Source organism: Phascolarctos cinereus, unplaced genomic scaffold, assembly GCF_003287225.1.
Source record: "Phascolarctos cinereus isolate Bilbo 61053 unplaced genomic scaffold, phaCin_HiC Scaffold_4;HRSCAF=312, whole genome shotgun sequence".
NCBI lineage: Eukaryota > Metazoa > Chordata > Mammalia > Diprotodontia > Phascolarctidae > Phascolarctos > Phascolarctos cinereus.
Genome location: NW_027555847.1, coordinates 293,149,497 through 293,165,086, shown reverse-complemented (window position 1 = coordinate 293,165,086; position 15,590 = coordinate 293,149,497). Strand labels below are relative to the sequence as shown.

Below are 15,590 nucleotides of genomic sequence, written 5' to 3'. Positions count from 1 at the left end.
GCAAGCAACTCAATATAGGTTGTACATGTGCAGTTATGTAAAACATTTCCATAGTAGACATGTTGTGAAAAACTAACTCTATTTCCCTTAATCCTATCCTGCCCTCCCATTTATTCTATTCTTTCTTTTGACCCTGTCCCTCCTCAGAAGTATTTGCTTCTGATTACCCTCTTTCCCAATCTGCCCTCCTCTCTATCATCCCCCTGCTCTCTTGTCCCCTTCTCCCCCTATTTTCCTGTAGGGTAAGACAGATTTCCATACCCAATTGAATGTGTATGTTATTCTCTCCTTAAGCCAAATCCTATGAGAATAAGATTCACTCATTCTCTCTCACCTTCCCCCGTTTCCCCTCCACTGTGAGAGACTTTTCTCTTTTTTTGTGAGATAATTTACCCCATTCTACCTCTCCCTTTCTTCTCCGAGTATCATCCTCTCTCATCCCTTAATTTTATTCTCCAGATATGACCCCTTAATCTTCAACTCACCCTGTGCCCTCTATCTATCTATCTATCTATACATACATATAATTTTTTTCCTTCAACTACCCTAATACTGACAAAGTTCTCATGAGTTATAAATATCATCTTTCCATGCAGGAATGTAAACAGTTCAATCTTAATAAGTCTCTTATGATTTCTCTTTCCTGTTTACCTCTTCATGTTCCACTTGAGTCCTGTATTTGAAAGTCAAATTTTCTATTTAGCTCTGGTCTTTTCATCAGGAATGCTTGAAAGTCCTCTATTTCACTGAATGACCATTTTTTCCCCTGAAGGATTATACTCAGTTTTGCTGGGTAGGTGATTCTTGGTTGTAATCCTATCTCCTTTGCCCTCTGGAATATTATATTCCATGCCCTGCGTCCTTTAATGTAGAAGCTGCTAAATCTTGTGTTATCCTGATTGTGTTTCCACAGTACTTGAATTGTTTCCTTCTGGCAGCTTGTAATATTTTCTCCTTGACCTGGGAACTCTGGAATTTGGCTACAATATTCCTAGGAGTTTTCCTTTGGGGATCTCTTTCAGGAGGAGATTGGTGGATTCTTTCAATTTCTATTTTGCCCTCTGGTTCTAAAATCAGGGCAGTTTTCCTTGATAATTTCTTGAAATATGATGATGTCTAGGCTCTTTTTTTGATCATGGCTTTCAGATAGTCCAATAATTTTTAAATTCTCTCTCCTGGATCTATTTTCCAGGTCAGTTGTTTTTCCAATGAGATATTTCACATTGTTTTCTAATTTTTCATTCTTTTGGATTTGTTTTACAGTGTCTTGATTTCTCATAAAGTCACTATCTTCCAATTGCTCTATTCTAATTTTTAAGGAAGTATTTTCTTCAGTAATCTTTTGGACTTCCTTTTCCATTTGGCCAATTTTTCTTTTTAGGGCATTTTCTCCTCATTGGCTTTTTGGACCTCTTTTGCCATTTGGGTTAGGCTATTTTTTAAGGTGTTATTTTCTTCAGTATTTTTTTGGGTCTCCTTTAGCAAGCTGTTGACTTGTTTTTCATGATTTTCTTGCATCACTCTCATTTCTCTTCCAGTTTTTCCTCTACTTCCCTTACTTGCTTCTCAAAATCCCTTTTGAGCTCTTCCAAGGCCTGGGACTGATTCATATTTTTCTTGGAGGCTTGGAATGTAGGTTTGCTTTTGGTGGGATGTAGGAGTCTGGTTGTCTTTCTTTTCTGGTTTGTATATTTGATCTTCTTTTTCACCAAAGTAAGATATAGTCTGACTCTTTTTGCACTGCTTGCTCGATCCCAGCCAATTACTTGAGTTTTAAACTCTTTGTTAAGGTAAGAGTCTGCTTCCAATGTGGAGAGTGTACTGTCCCAAGCTTCAGGGGTTTGTGTAGCTGTTTTCAGAGATACTTGTAGGGACCTGTAAATTTTCAGTTCTTCCAAGGTGGTAATGATAAGGGGTGAGGTGTTTACTCCTTTCCTGGCCTGTTGACCACAACTTTATGTGAGGAGGGGTTCCTCTCCAAGCCACTACAAGCTCCACCATGCCTCCTCCTCACCCCAGCACCGCCCAGAACTGTGACCAGATCCACAAAGCAAGAGATTCCTGCCTCAGCACTGGCAAAGAGATCCCTGCAATCCCTCTCTGATCAGCCACTGGATTCCCTCAGTCTGTGGGCCAGAAGCTCGGGAAGCAGCTGCCCTCCCAGGGCCATCTGGGGAATGGAGCTGAAACCACCTTCCTCTCTGAGCACTGACAGAAACAGACTTTTCCACTGACCTTCTAAGTTGTCTTGGCATTCGTGGATTGAGGAGTCTGGAAACCTCCACAGCTGCCCGTGATTCAGTCCTCTGAGGCCTGCTCCAGGTTCACTGTGGCCTGCGCACCCACACCACGCTGCACTGCGCTCTCAGCCCGGCGTGATACACCTTTCTGATCAATCATCCAGGTTGTCTTGGGCTGGAAATTTGTTTCACTCTGTCTTTTTGTGGGTTCTGCTGCTTTAGAATTTGTTTAGAGCCAATTTTTATAAGTATTTGGAGGGGTTTGGGGGACAGCTCAAGCAAGTCACTGCTTTCACTCCACCATCTTGGCTCCACCCCTCCGCAACTCCTAGTTTCCTCTAGTCAGCTGGACCCAAAGGACCTCTGGACCTCTTGAACTCACTAGGTCGCTTTCAGGTCTGAACATGTCTATCACAGCAGTGATGCTTGGTCATCTATTCAGCAAAGGAAACCTAAAACAGAAAAGTTGGCCATAGGCTAAGGTAAAAGCTTACCTAGTGGAGTCTCCAGCTTCCATGAAAGAGTAGTTGACATGATGCTATGGTGGGGAAGAGCCAACCCATCTTCCATCCATTATTAGAAGTCTCAGAGTTATATGATGCCAAGAGTTTGGGCTACATGATTTGTAAGATCCCCTCTGGCTCTAACATTTTATGATCTATGAAAATTTATTTTCCCTTGAGATTTAGGAGTTTTAACTCTGAAAATCCTTAATATGATTTAAAACTTTGTAGATGAGACATTAAGGTGAATATACTCTCTTATTCATGATGAGTCTACCTCTTATCCTAAGTTTCTAGAGAAAAAAAAAAGGAGATATAGAAATGAAGTAATTTCTACTGACAGCCCTTTAGGCTGAACTGCAGCCAATATATGTTTCAATAATTCTCACAGCAGAATATTAGGGGAGGTAAAGGCCCTCTGGCTGACTACTAGTGCTTTATATTTAAAGTCTGTGCACATAAACGTTTCAGAAAGTCAAATGGGTAAAATGATAAATGATTTATTATGTCTTCTTATGAGTGGAATAAGACATCCAGGATCTGAAAGGAGTTGTTTTCAGAGAATTTGTTTAGCATGATGGCAGTCATTTTATTATACAGTGATATATTACTTTTGCCACTACATTATGAAGACTCATATTTCATGATCATTGGTCAAGTAATATTTTGATATATTGGAAGGTAAAACAAAAATAAGATTATCATATTGTTTGGGGATAGCTCAGATGGGTCATCTAGTAATGTTTACTCCATAGAGTGATTAAGTCATTTTAATTAAATGCAGCAATCATGGTGTAGCAAAAAGAAAGAGTTGGGTCAAATTCTACCTCAGACATTTACTGTGTGACCTTGAGCAAAGCACTTACCTATTGGGGGGTCACTTTTCTCATTTGTAAAGTAGAGAAAACAGTAGTTGGAGAATTTGTTTTGCACAGTTATGTTGTGAATCAAATGAGAGAATGTGTTTAAAGTACTTTGCAAACTTTAAAGAACCATGTAATTATCAGATTTTAGGAATTTCATCTCTAGACTAAGTTTCCAGAGCTGTATCAAAAGACCTGAAATAGAAGGAATGAGTTAGCAAAGCAGCAGAGTTGCTTGGGATGTGTGTGTATGTGTGTCTGTGTCTGTGTGGTTCCTGCTTGATTCATTTTCCTCGTAGGAACCCTGAGAATTCCCCTTATTTTTAATATTACTTTGTTTCTCCTCCTTGGTTCAGGATCACTAAGTGACATCTCTGACAGGAGATTATGAAACGGCTCCAAGGCCATCCTTATAAGAAGTGGAAATGGTACACTTTCATTAAACAGCACCTCTAGGGACTGGAAAAGATCAAAAGATTCTCCTAGGACAAGAGGGACCTTGAATCTTCCTCCTGGGAAGACCATTACAATCTCTGACTTAACCTGGGGTCCCTTCAAAACTTTTAAAGCCAATCTAAGGTATATAACATTTTACAAGTCATACCTCATCTCATCTCTTCTCTCCCTCTTCCCACTCCCACCAAATTTGGCTTGTACATAAAATGTGAGTTTGGCATTGTTCCCACTTACATTTGTCTGATTTGCCCCTGTTTTCCCACCTTAGGGTAGTGTATGCAATCTGCAATACAACACCACAAGCTTTCCACCTCCACCCCCTGCCCAGACTCACTTTTCTTCTTCCCAAATTGTGGTGACGAAAATTATCTCACATTTATGCATAGTTTTAAGGTATGTGAAATACTTATATACCTGTGCTGGTGCTATGGGAGATGTAAAGATTAGTGAGATACATTCCTCCATAGAAAGTTTCCATGACATTAATGTAACTCTCCTAAAATTTATATTGATGTTTTCCTATTGGGTTGAATGACAGATCCACAACTTAGCCAGCTACTTAACTATTGTACACATAGCAACACAGGGCTTTTCTTCTGTTCTTCTTTTGCCATAATCAGAATGATGTATTGGTCAAAATCTTACCTCCGGCTGTTGACCCAAAACCAACATGTTTATTGAGTTGCTGAAGTAGATTTCTCTGTTCACAAAAATAGAGCAGAAAAGAAAGTGGGATGTTGTACATATCCCTGCACCTGCTAACTGGAGCACAACTGTAGTAAGTCATAAAAATCAAATAGAACTAGTGTCTCAGGTTTGGGTTTGTTTTTTTTTTTTTTCAGATTCCATCCTCAAAAATGTGTTGCATTTTTTGCTTTCAATAGTTTTGAAATCTATAGATGTATGAGTAAAAAATAATTTCTCTGAAAAGGTCTCTAAAATTTTTTTCAGATTCATCTGGGGTTGACAATTTCTATCCATGCTAGACCAGCAGATTATATTACTTTTTCTCACCTTGACAGCTTAAATGCAAAATTTGGTGGCCTTTTTATAATTTAAAAGAGATGGTTGCCAAAAAAGCAAGAAGATTGCATATGACAGGAGCGAACCATAAAGATTAAGAAGTGCCCACATTCTGAAACTAGAGAAAAAACATTTTGTTCTGCCACTTGGATGTGTAGATGACTTGGATAATGACGTCAGGGGGAGATGTTTGTGGCTTTTTCAGGACTGAGAAAACTACCTACAACATGACGTGTTCAATCAAGAAGCACTACAAGTGCTGGTACTGTGCTAAACATTGAGGATACAAGTGTAATGGGTAGCTGAGTAAGTCATCAAATCACCCTTCCCTGTCCAAAGTAAATAAGAGTACTCCATGCCCAGTAAATGCATCAGGTGAGAATAGAACTCAGTTCTTCAGTAGGTATGAACAAAGCCTGGACACCTTCCTAGGTTCCAGAGGAAGTCTGCCCCAATTGGCTGAGGACCACTGAACTGCCTTGTAGGGGCATCGTCCAATTATATAAAACCAGGGAGTTAGTTAGAATCATGGATTTAGTGGAGCCATGAGCCAGGAGAGAGAACCACCCCTGAAAAGTAATGAGTTTGGGTAGAACTTTTCATCAACCGAGACTGCTTCTCCTTGGCTGGATCTTGTAATCTTCAAAGGATCTGGAGGATTTGGACATTTTACTCCATGTCCTAATAGCATCCTCAAAAACGATTTCTGCAGCAGTGTCCTAGAACAGATTGTACTTGATGAGGAAATCGAAGTCAAGGCTCGACAAAGAGGCAGCAGAAAATCTACACAAGACCAAATGGAACAAGTTGAGAATTCCAACAAAAGGACTTTCAGGAGCTGTGAGTCCTTTAGATTGGCTTTTGCTACATGTGATCTCTGAGCCTGAGTTTGCTTTCCCTTGTATGGACTCTGATTGTACAGGCAGAAGAGTGTGTTATAGTCTTCTGGGAGGAATGTTTTGTACTGTTAGTTGTGAGAAGAGACTCCAAAATCTGAAATAGTTTAAGAAAGGAATTTATTACTTTATTTGGTTCAAGAGGAAAGACAGCCAGAAGAAGGTGTGGCTCCCTCTCTTCAAGGCTCTGTGAGATTTCAGGCAAGAGTGTAAAGGGACATTTGTATGATTGGCTTCGCATAACCAGTAGGTAGTCTCCAGAAGTGTGGTTTGAGACATATATCAGCTGGTAAATAAATCTAATGCAGGGAACCCAAAACACAATGTTTGGGTGGACCCAAAACAATACCTGAGTGCCCCTGAACAAACACTTTGTTTTAAGCATCTAAGTATTCCTTACAGCCATCTGGCTTCCCTAGAGCATCTCTGAGGCCAGCCTGACCTCTACAAGTAAGCTTTGGGGTTAGACAATTTCTAGTCATATAAAGCTAGGTTCAAACAATAGTAATAAATGATAAATAACAAACTTTTTCCACAGTACCAATTATTATTGTTATACCACTTCAGAAAATACTTCTTTGTAAAACCTAACTGATTTTATGAATTGATACTCATGGCTAGAAGCACACTGATAAACCTTGCTGAAAGCAATACTCATAAGCTATCATATTATAGACGTTGCCCAAACCCTCAAAGCTCTAGTCCTGAGGAGGCATAGTGCCAGGTCCTGAGGACTTGCTCATCAGTGTGAGTGTACACTGGGATAACATCTCAAGAGCTTACATAAAGAAAGGCAAAAACACAGCCCCTCCTATCAATGAGATCACATTCTAATAGAATTACTAGATACATACAAGATAAATATATTGTAAATGGAAATTAAGCTCAGAGAGAAAGCACTAATTCTTGGGAGGAGGGGGAGGCAAACAGGAGAAAAGGCTTAAGGCAGAAATCAAGATTAGAGCTGAGCCTTGAAGGAAGCCAGGGAATCCAGAGGGCAGAGGCAAGGAGGAGTAACATTCCAATCATGGAGGATAGTCGGTGAAAAGGTACAAAGCTGAGAGATAACGTGTCTTGTGTGAGAAACAGCAAGGCCAGTGTAGCTGGATATAAGGATATATAGAAGAGAGTAAAATGTAAAAAGACTAGAAAGATAGGAAAGGACCAGGTTATGAATGGACTTAAAGGCTGAACAGAACACTTTCTATTCGGTTCTGGAGTAATAGGGAGCCCCTGGGATTTATTGAGTAAGAGGATAACTTAGTCAGACCTGTGCTTTGGGAAAGTCATTTTGGCAGCTACATAGAGGTTGGAATCAAGTGAGGAGAAACAATGCCATCAAACTAATTAGATGGTTATTGCAGTAGCTTCTGCATGAGGCGATGAGAGCCTTGTACTAGAGTGACAGCTGTGTTAGTAGAAAGGGGACATAATGAGAGATATTGTCAAAGTAAAAACAATCACACTTCACTACAGATTGGATATGTGGAGTGAGTGCAAGACAAGAGTCAAGGATGATGTCAAAGTTGCAGGTCTGGGTGACAAGGGGATGGTAAGCCCTCAATAATAATGGGAAAGTTTGGAAGCATTAAGGGATTGAGGGAAAGGATAATGAGTTCTGTTTCAGACATATTGAGCTTAAGATGCTTATAGGTTTTTAGTTTTGAGATATCTAAAAGTTAGGTGGGGATGTGGGCCTGGAGCTCAAGAGAAAAGTTAGGGCTAGATATAGAAATTTGGGGATCATCTATATAGAGAATCCATGGGAGCTACTGAGATCACTGAGTGAAACAGTAAAGATGGAGAAAAGAACAAGGCACAGAACAGAGCCTTGGAGGTTACCCACAGATAGTGGAAATGATCTAGAGGAAGATCTAGCAAAATAAACTCAGAAAGAGGTCAGATTGGAGAAGAACCAGGAGACAATAAGTAATGTCACAAAAACCTAACGTATCCAAAAGAAGAGGATAGTTAATTGTGCTAAAAGTTGAAGACAGGTCCAGAAGGATGAAGACTGAGAAGACTATGAGATTTGGCAATTGAGAGATTATTGGTGACTTTGGACTACAACAATATAACAATGATACAAAATAATCAAAAATGAATACTATGGAAATTATAATAACCAAATTTTATCCCAAGGAAGAAATATGAGCATATACTTTTCTTCATATCTTTATAAATATGAGGGACTATGGCTATGGAAGACAGCACATTACATCAGACATCATTTTATTGGTTTGTTTTGCTGAACCATTTTCCCCCCTCTTTTTTATTCTTTGGTATTAGGAATGGCTTTCTGGGAGGGGGAAAAATAGCAAAGGAAATTTAGGTGATGTAAAAACAAATGATATCAATATAAATGGGTTTTAAAAAATTAAAACCGGTAAATGACAACAGCCAAAATAAAACTAAAAAGAAAATTTGCCCACATCCCTTTTGGGCTGGTTTCTCCTATAGAATTCCAATTCATGGGATCCTGACTTTTTTAAATTTGGAAGCACCAAAAGATTTTGAGCAAAGGAAGTGACCTGGTTAGCTGTAAGCATAAGGACCTTTGTATAACCTGACAGAGCTATGGAGGATGGATGGAAAGGGGGAGAGAGTGGAGGCAGGTAAGCCTGTTAGGAAACCATTGTAATGGCCTAGAAAAGAGATAATAAACACCTGTATTCATGTTAGGTTAGTGAGAATAGAGAAATAAGAAACACGTGAGAGATTTTGAAGATAGAACTCTAGGGCAGTGATTGGATACAAGAGAGGATAGAGAAGGAAGAATCAGAAATAACCCCAAGGATTTCAAATGTGGGAAATAAACTATTAAGTGGTGACGATACTGACAGAAATGGAGAAGTACAAGCAGGTTTTGAGGAAAATATCATAAACCCTTCCTTGTCTCATTCCACTGCTTCTACCCTCATCCAAAGCTTCCTTCCTGATTTCCTAATCCTACCCTACCATGCAATCTGCCTGTGTGCAGCTGCCAGATAAATTTTCGTTGAATACTCCATTTTTCATAGAATCAATGACTATTGAAACTATCATAGAGATCAGCTAGTCTATGTTCCTCATTTTATACTATCTCCATGTTGAAAAATCTCCTATGGCTCCCCATGTTCTACTGTATCAACTCTAACCACCTCTGCCTGACTTTCAAGATACAATCTGTCTCATTCGATATCACTCCAACTTCACAACATATAACCTCAACTTCCATCAGCCCATTTTCTCATGAATACTCAATGCTGATTTACAACTTGTTTCTTCATTTAATCTATTGTCATTGCTTGGAATGCCCTCTATTCTACCCTCTTAATCTGTAAATTATATCCCTTCTTCAAGTCCTACCTTCTTCATGATGAAGCCATATTTAGTTCTTTGATCCTTCTATGGTCTCCCTCTGCTCTGAAAAGGGGTCCCTAGCCAATTCTAGAAAGGGGAAAGACTATTATCAAGGCCATGAGGTGCAGGCTCAGCCATTTGCTCTTTCTGAGGCAAGGGCTAGGGCTTTGTTGTATGTGAACATTTATCATTAAGGCATGTTGGTTAAAAAAGATTTAGTTCATTGAAACCTCTTAGACAACTGTCCTGCAGTTGGATAGGATCAAAATGATTCCTAAGGCAAAGATAGCTTTGTTTAGAAGTGTTAAAGACTTTCTGTGGTGTGGGGAACCTGCGAGTATATTTAATGCAAAGAGCCCTGGACCTTTTATCAGGAGTTCTGGATTCCAATTCCCGAGTCAAAGTTGATTTATCTGTGCCACCACGTGTAAATCATTTAATCTCTCTGAGTTTCAGTTTCCTTATCTGTAAAATGCTCTGCTTACTTTATGAGGAAAGGGCTTTGTGAATATTAAAGTGCTATATAAATATGGCTTGTTATGTTGTTATGGAGATAATTTATTAAAGCAACACACCTTTCCTTATTGTCCTCTGAAATCAGTTGTGGCAACGTATTTATAGGGAACCATTCTCTCTTCTGGCTGCAGTTTCCAATGACCTTCATGCAGTGAAAGCTTTATCTTTCATTTAGGATACATGTTGTAAGCAACCACTGTCACTAAGACCAATAAGGGCTGCACCCGTCTACTAAGCTTCTTAAACCAGGCCAAGATACGCTGGTTGCTGATCAGAGGGGTACTTGTGTCTGATGACAACAGACATCACAAACAGAGGAAAACAAACATCAAGCCAGAAGGAAAGAAACAAAGAGCCTATTTTTTTCTATGAGTATCTCTTGATGTATAAAACCAGGAAGAAAGTTAATTTTTCGAAGATCCTCAATGATCTCTTCAAGTATTCTCTCCAGTGTTTTTAAAAGAAAGAAAAGAAAAACAGCCAGGACACCCATAGTCCTGCTGGAAGTGGGGAGGGGAGGCAGAGGCTAATGTACATGTGAGTTAAAGAGTTCTGAGCTACATAGAGCTTAATAAAGCCAGTTGGTTGTTGGCATTAAATCCCGAACTAATACAGTGAGCCCCTGGGGGCACTGGCAGCAGGGGACACACTGGCACAGGGTGGAAATGAAATAGGTCAAAGCTTCCATGTTGAACAGCAACGGGATTAGTCTCATGTGGGCCACTGAACTTTGAGCCTGGGAGAGATGAAGAGAGTCAGTCTCAAAAAACAAAACAAAACAAAACAAAACCAAGGGGGGAAAGAAAACCCTTTAAAAGTTTTTGTTCCAGTGATGCTATGAGAGAAGTTTGTCATTATTATCTACAGGACTTAAGCACAAATGTTAAACTAGTCCTAGCAGGAAGGAGGTTTTAAAAGTTTCCCCATCTATAAAATGAGCGATTTGGACTAGACAACTCCTAAGGTCATTTCTAGCTAATAAATCTCATGATCTCCAAGGTTTGTTCGGATTTTATTTTTTCTAGGAGAAAGATGAGAACAAAGAAAAACAAGATAATTTTATACTGATAAATTATGACAGACAATGGTCAAAATAAGCTTTTTTTTCTATGGCCAAAGTGTCCTTCTAACCATTCCCTTCATATAATTTCTTGAATCTCTTAGAAACTCTAATTCCCTTCAAAGCACCACTCAAACACCACTGCCTGTAGGAAGGATGTCTTTCCTAATCTCCCTAGGTGCTATTTCCTCCCTTCCACACCCCCTCCCCATTACCTTATACTGATTTTATGTATATTTTGCTTACTTGTCTCCCTCTACAAAACATAAGCTCCTTGAGGGCAAGGAGTATTTCATTTTATATTTTCATCTACAGTGCCTAGCACATAGTATACACTTAATAAATGCTTGCTGATTGATTGATTTAAACACATGTAAGATGTAATTACAAAACAATCCAGCAGTTGGAGGTACAGGTCCCTCTTGATCTTCTTGTTCTGCCTAAGACTGTTAATTTGATTTTGAGTTACTTTAAGACTTTCCAAATAGCCACCTCCACATTTGTGAATAGACAAGCTTGACTCCCCAACTCCCATATCTCAATCTAGATTAAAGTACATTTTTATATTTATTGTATATATGTTTATATATATAGGGGTATGGTGGCAAATATTAGACAACTGGCCTTCTAAAAATGTCCAATACACTATTAGGTTTAATCTGCATTATTAACATTTTCTCCATCACTTTCTTAAGTCTAGACAATCAACAAAACGATAAATCAAGTCTTGATGTGTAGCACTCATCTATTTCCAAGGTGTAAACGCTCACACTGAAAATTTGACAGCTGGTTCTCAGAGTTGGTACAAGTTGGCTCCAGCACACCCCTGGATTCATGATGTACTTAGTAACACGGTTGTGGTTGGACGTTCCGAGTCAAAGAGAAAAAAATTTTTAGGAAGAATAATTCTGATTTCTTCCCTAATGGATTTCTTCTCTATACCTTATAGCACAAAACTGCTACATTATAACATACCATTTGTTTATGTGAGAAACATTAAATATGTATGGCATGATATCAAGACAGTGAGATAGAACTGCTTTTTAGAAGGAACAGAAGAAAATCAAGATTCTGACCACAGTGGTTCTTAAAACCTCACTCATTCTCTTTGTTTCATTGAGGTCTGTTAATTCTATGAGTTGACAGGTACTGGTGGAAAGGAGAAAGGAACAGGCAACAAGAATTCCCATTTGATTTCTTCTTCCTCAAATTTATCAATATAAAGTCTTGATTTCTATTTTTTTCTCCTCTGGCCAGGGATCAGCCTTTTCTTCCTGCCATTCCAGGGAATCCAAGATATTCCATAGAAGAACGACTAGCTAGCCAGGAGAGAACCACGACTGTTCTTCTTGAACAGGCCTTTCGAATTAAGGAGGAGATCTCATCTTGTCTTCAAGGGAGCCATGGATTCCAAAAGGAGGAGTCAATGGCCCGGCAGCTGCTAGAAAACCACATCCAGACTATCACCAGCATCGTCAAAAAGCTCAACCAAAACATCCAGGTGACTTCTTTCTTTTCCCATTGGGCGGCATCATTAGTTAACTAGGAATATCTACTACCAGTACCATTTTTAAATGGCATAAATGTGTTTTCCTTGAAATAATCATAATTGGTTAGTGCTAAAATTATCACATGAAGGAAAGTGCTAGAACCAAACCAGAAATTCCAGTTTCTAGAGTAAATCCAATTGAGGGCTTTTTGGAGCATGGAGGAAGGGGAAGCAGAGACCCTAGTATACTCCAAGTCTGGCATGTGCCACAATCTCTACTGATTCCACACCTGGTTCCCAGCATGTGGACTGTGGCCTGAGCCCTCAGGCCAGGTGGTACATAGGGTTTGCCCCTACAAGATGCACCTTACTAGTACGGCTGTAAGGGGTCCATAGAGGCTATCAAATCCAACCCTCTCATTTTATAAATGAGGAAATTGAAGCCCAGAGAGGTTAAGTGGTGCCCAGGATCACACAATAAGTTTATGGGATGGAATTTGAACCTTAGCCTTTCAGACTCCAACTCCAGTGTCTTATCCACTCTGAAAACAACACCTAAATCAAATCATCTGCTTTAAAATTTTACTTTAATTTAGAGGGATACTTTGTTAGTACTAAAGAGATGGAGGATTATTATGTGCAGTCAACAAATAGTAATTTAGAGATTGCCAAGATATTAGCCAGAATATTCCAGAGCCGTCAACCTGAGTTAATGCTCCTTCCAAAAGTAATTAAAGCATCCCTAGGAGCAAATTAAGCACTGCAAGTCAGAGTCAGTCAACTGGCATTTATTAAGCACCTACTATGTGCCAGGCATTGTGCTAAGCATTGAGGATACCCAAAAAAAGGGCAAAAAACAGTCTCTGCTCTCAAGGATCTCACAATCTAATGGGGAAACAACATGCAAATAAGATGTGTGTCTGTGTGTGTGTCTGTGTGTCTGTGTATAAATTGTAGTCTCTGAAGGAAAATACTAAGATTAAGGAAGACTGGGAAAGGCTCCTTGCAGAAGGTAGGACTTTTACAAAGATTTGAAGGAAGCCTGCGAAGTGTTGAGGTAGGGATAAAGAAGGAGAGTGATCCAGGTGTCATGGTTTGGTGTTGGGAGATAAGAGTCAATTGGAAGTCATAAGATAGACTCAGAAGGAGTTGCATTTTTGGTGGGCCAGAAGAATATAGAAACCTAACATTAGCACAAAAATAGTTAACCTTGAGGATCCAAGCTTTGGAAACTGAAAATAGAATGAGATTACTAAAACCATCACAATTTTTCCCGAAATTTTCATTACATTCCTTTCACTAGTTATTGGGAATAAAGGCTTCTTTTGTCCCAGTGACTGGCTCTTTTGGTTTCATTCTATAAAGAACAAAATAAACCAAAGCACTAGCTAAATAATACCAAATCTCAAAAGTATCTTAAAACCTGTTATGGGATTCATATTATGTGAATTCCCAATTCAAACCAGTTAGTGGAGAAGATTAGTCTGAATTAGTGAAGATCTAACTTACAAGACAGCTTTTTAAAAATAAAAGTCAGACTAAACCATAATGAAGTATTAACAAATAGAGGTCCTATTGGTAGTTAATTACCACTCAGTAGTTAGTTGCATCAATTGCATGCTGTTGAAATATATTACATATTACATTAAAAAATATAATTAATTGTATACTGTTAAATGAATACTGTTAATATACTTTAAAATTTTCTTATTCTAAGTAGTATAATATTTTCTGTAATTTATATTTTACGGTCCACGTTCAGAAATTAAATGAGAATATATGTGTCAGGTAGGATCATAAAACTCATAGTTTCATTCAGATCCTAAGAGAAAAAGGAGCTAAATTTAAAACACTTCAACAAACATTTATTAAGTGCCTACTATGTGTCAGGCTCTGCAGCTAGACACTGAGGATACAAAGGCAGAAACAAAATCTCCCCTGCCCTCAAAGAGCTTGCATTCTACTGAGTGTGAACCAGTATGGAACACAGATAAGTAAATATTAAGTAATGGGAGAGGAAGCACTAACCACTAATGGGATGAGGAAAAACCTCATGTAGGAGATGGCATTGGAGCTGAATCTTGAAGGGAACTAGGGATTCCAAGAGGCTGAGGTGAGGAGGAAGAGCATTCCAGCCCTGTGGGGTCAGCATGTGCAAAGACACAGCAGAGATCTGGAGGGAAGGGAGGGCAGATAGGCCAATTTGGCTGGGAAAAAGTTACTATTAGAGGAAGTTAAGTAGAATAAGTTTTCAAAGATAGGCTGGAGTCAGATTGTCAAGGGCTTTAAATGCTAAATTGAAGATTTTGTCTTTTCTTTCTGCCTTAGAGCCACAGAAATTCTTTCTCCTAAGTAGGGGAATGACAGCCTCAGGCTTGTACTCTGGGAACACCTATTTGACAACTGTATGGAATGGGAATTAGAGACAGAGATGCTGGAGGCAAGGAGACCTTTTAGAAGTCCATAGCAACAGTCTAGGAAAGAGTGAGTGGAATTAAGTGGTGGCATCATGCATGGAGAAAAGGGAAACATATGGGAAAGATGTTGTGGACAACCGGTTCACAGGACCTAGCAACTGGTTGAATATGGAGGGTTAGGGAGAGGGAAGAGTCAGGGATGCCTGAGGTTGCTAAATGACAGAATTACAAGGCTGGTGTTGTGCCAGACAGAAAGAGGGAAATTAGAAAGATAGCTAGGTTTGATTTCTGTTTTGGACATGTTGACTTTGAAGTACCAGTGGGATATGCAGGTGGACATGTCCAGCAGGCAGCTGATAATGTGGACTATAATTCAGGAGAGAGATGAGGCCTGAGCATGTGGACTGGGGAGTCATCTGAACAGGGGTGATCACTGAACCCATAAGGACCTGATGAGATCACCAGGCAAAAGTATGAAGGGAGAAAAGAGAGCCCAAGACAGAGCCCAGGAGCACCCACAAGCAAAGAGGGTGGAATATGGATGATGGTCCAGCCCCAGTATAGACTGAGGAGTGGTCAGACAGGTAGGAAGAGAAACAGAAGAGAGAGGTTTCTTGAAAATCCAGAAGGAAAAAGGAAGCAGGATCTACATTAGATAGTCTCTAGTCTTTCCCTGCTCTAAGTCTTGTAATCTTAGGATTCTACAATTGGATATTCTCTCAATCTCAGTCATTAAAAATGATTTCTTTTTTTTTTAAACAAGTTTCATCATTCTTTATGCATTA

At 39.3% G+C, this 15,590-nt stretch overlaps 1 protein-coding gene across 4 annotated transcripts in view; it reads left to right on the top strand.

Moving 5' to 3' along the window:
* FAM81B (family with sequence similarity 81 member B) overlaps positions 1-15,590 on the top strand; it is an 88,302-nt gene that overhangs the window by 15,212 nt on the left and 57,500 nt on the right. For 2 of the 4 annotated variants that reach the window (XM_021007239.2, XM_078151933.1), the window contains one exon: positions 12,186-12,400. In XM_021007239.2, coding sequence (XP_020862898.1) covers positions 12,186-12,400 — 215 coding nt within the window. Of the gene's footprint in view, positions 1-12,156; positions 12,401-15,590 lie in introns of all 4 variants that reach the window. The other 2 variants (XM_021007198.2, XM_021007222.2) reach the window with 1 other exon arrangement.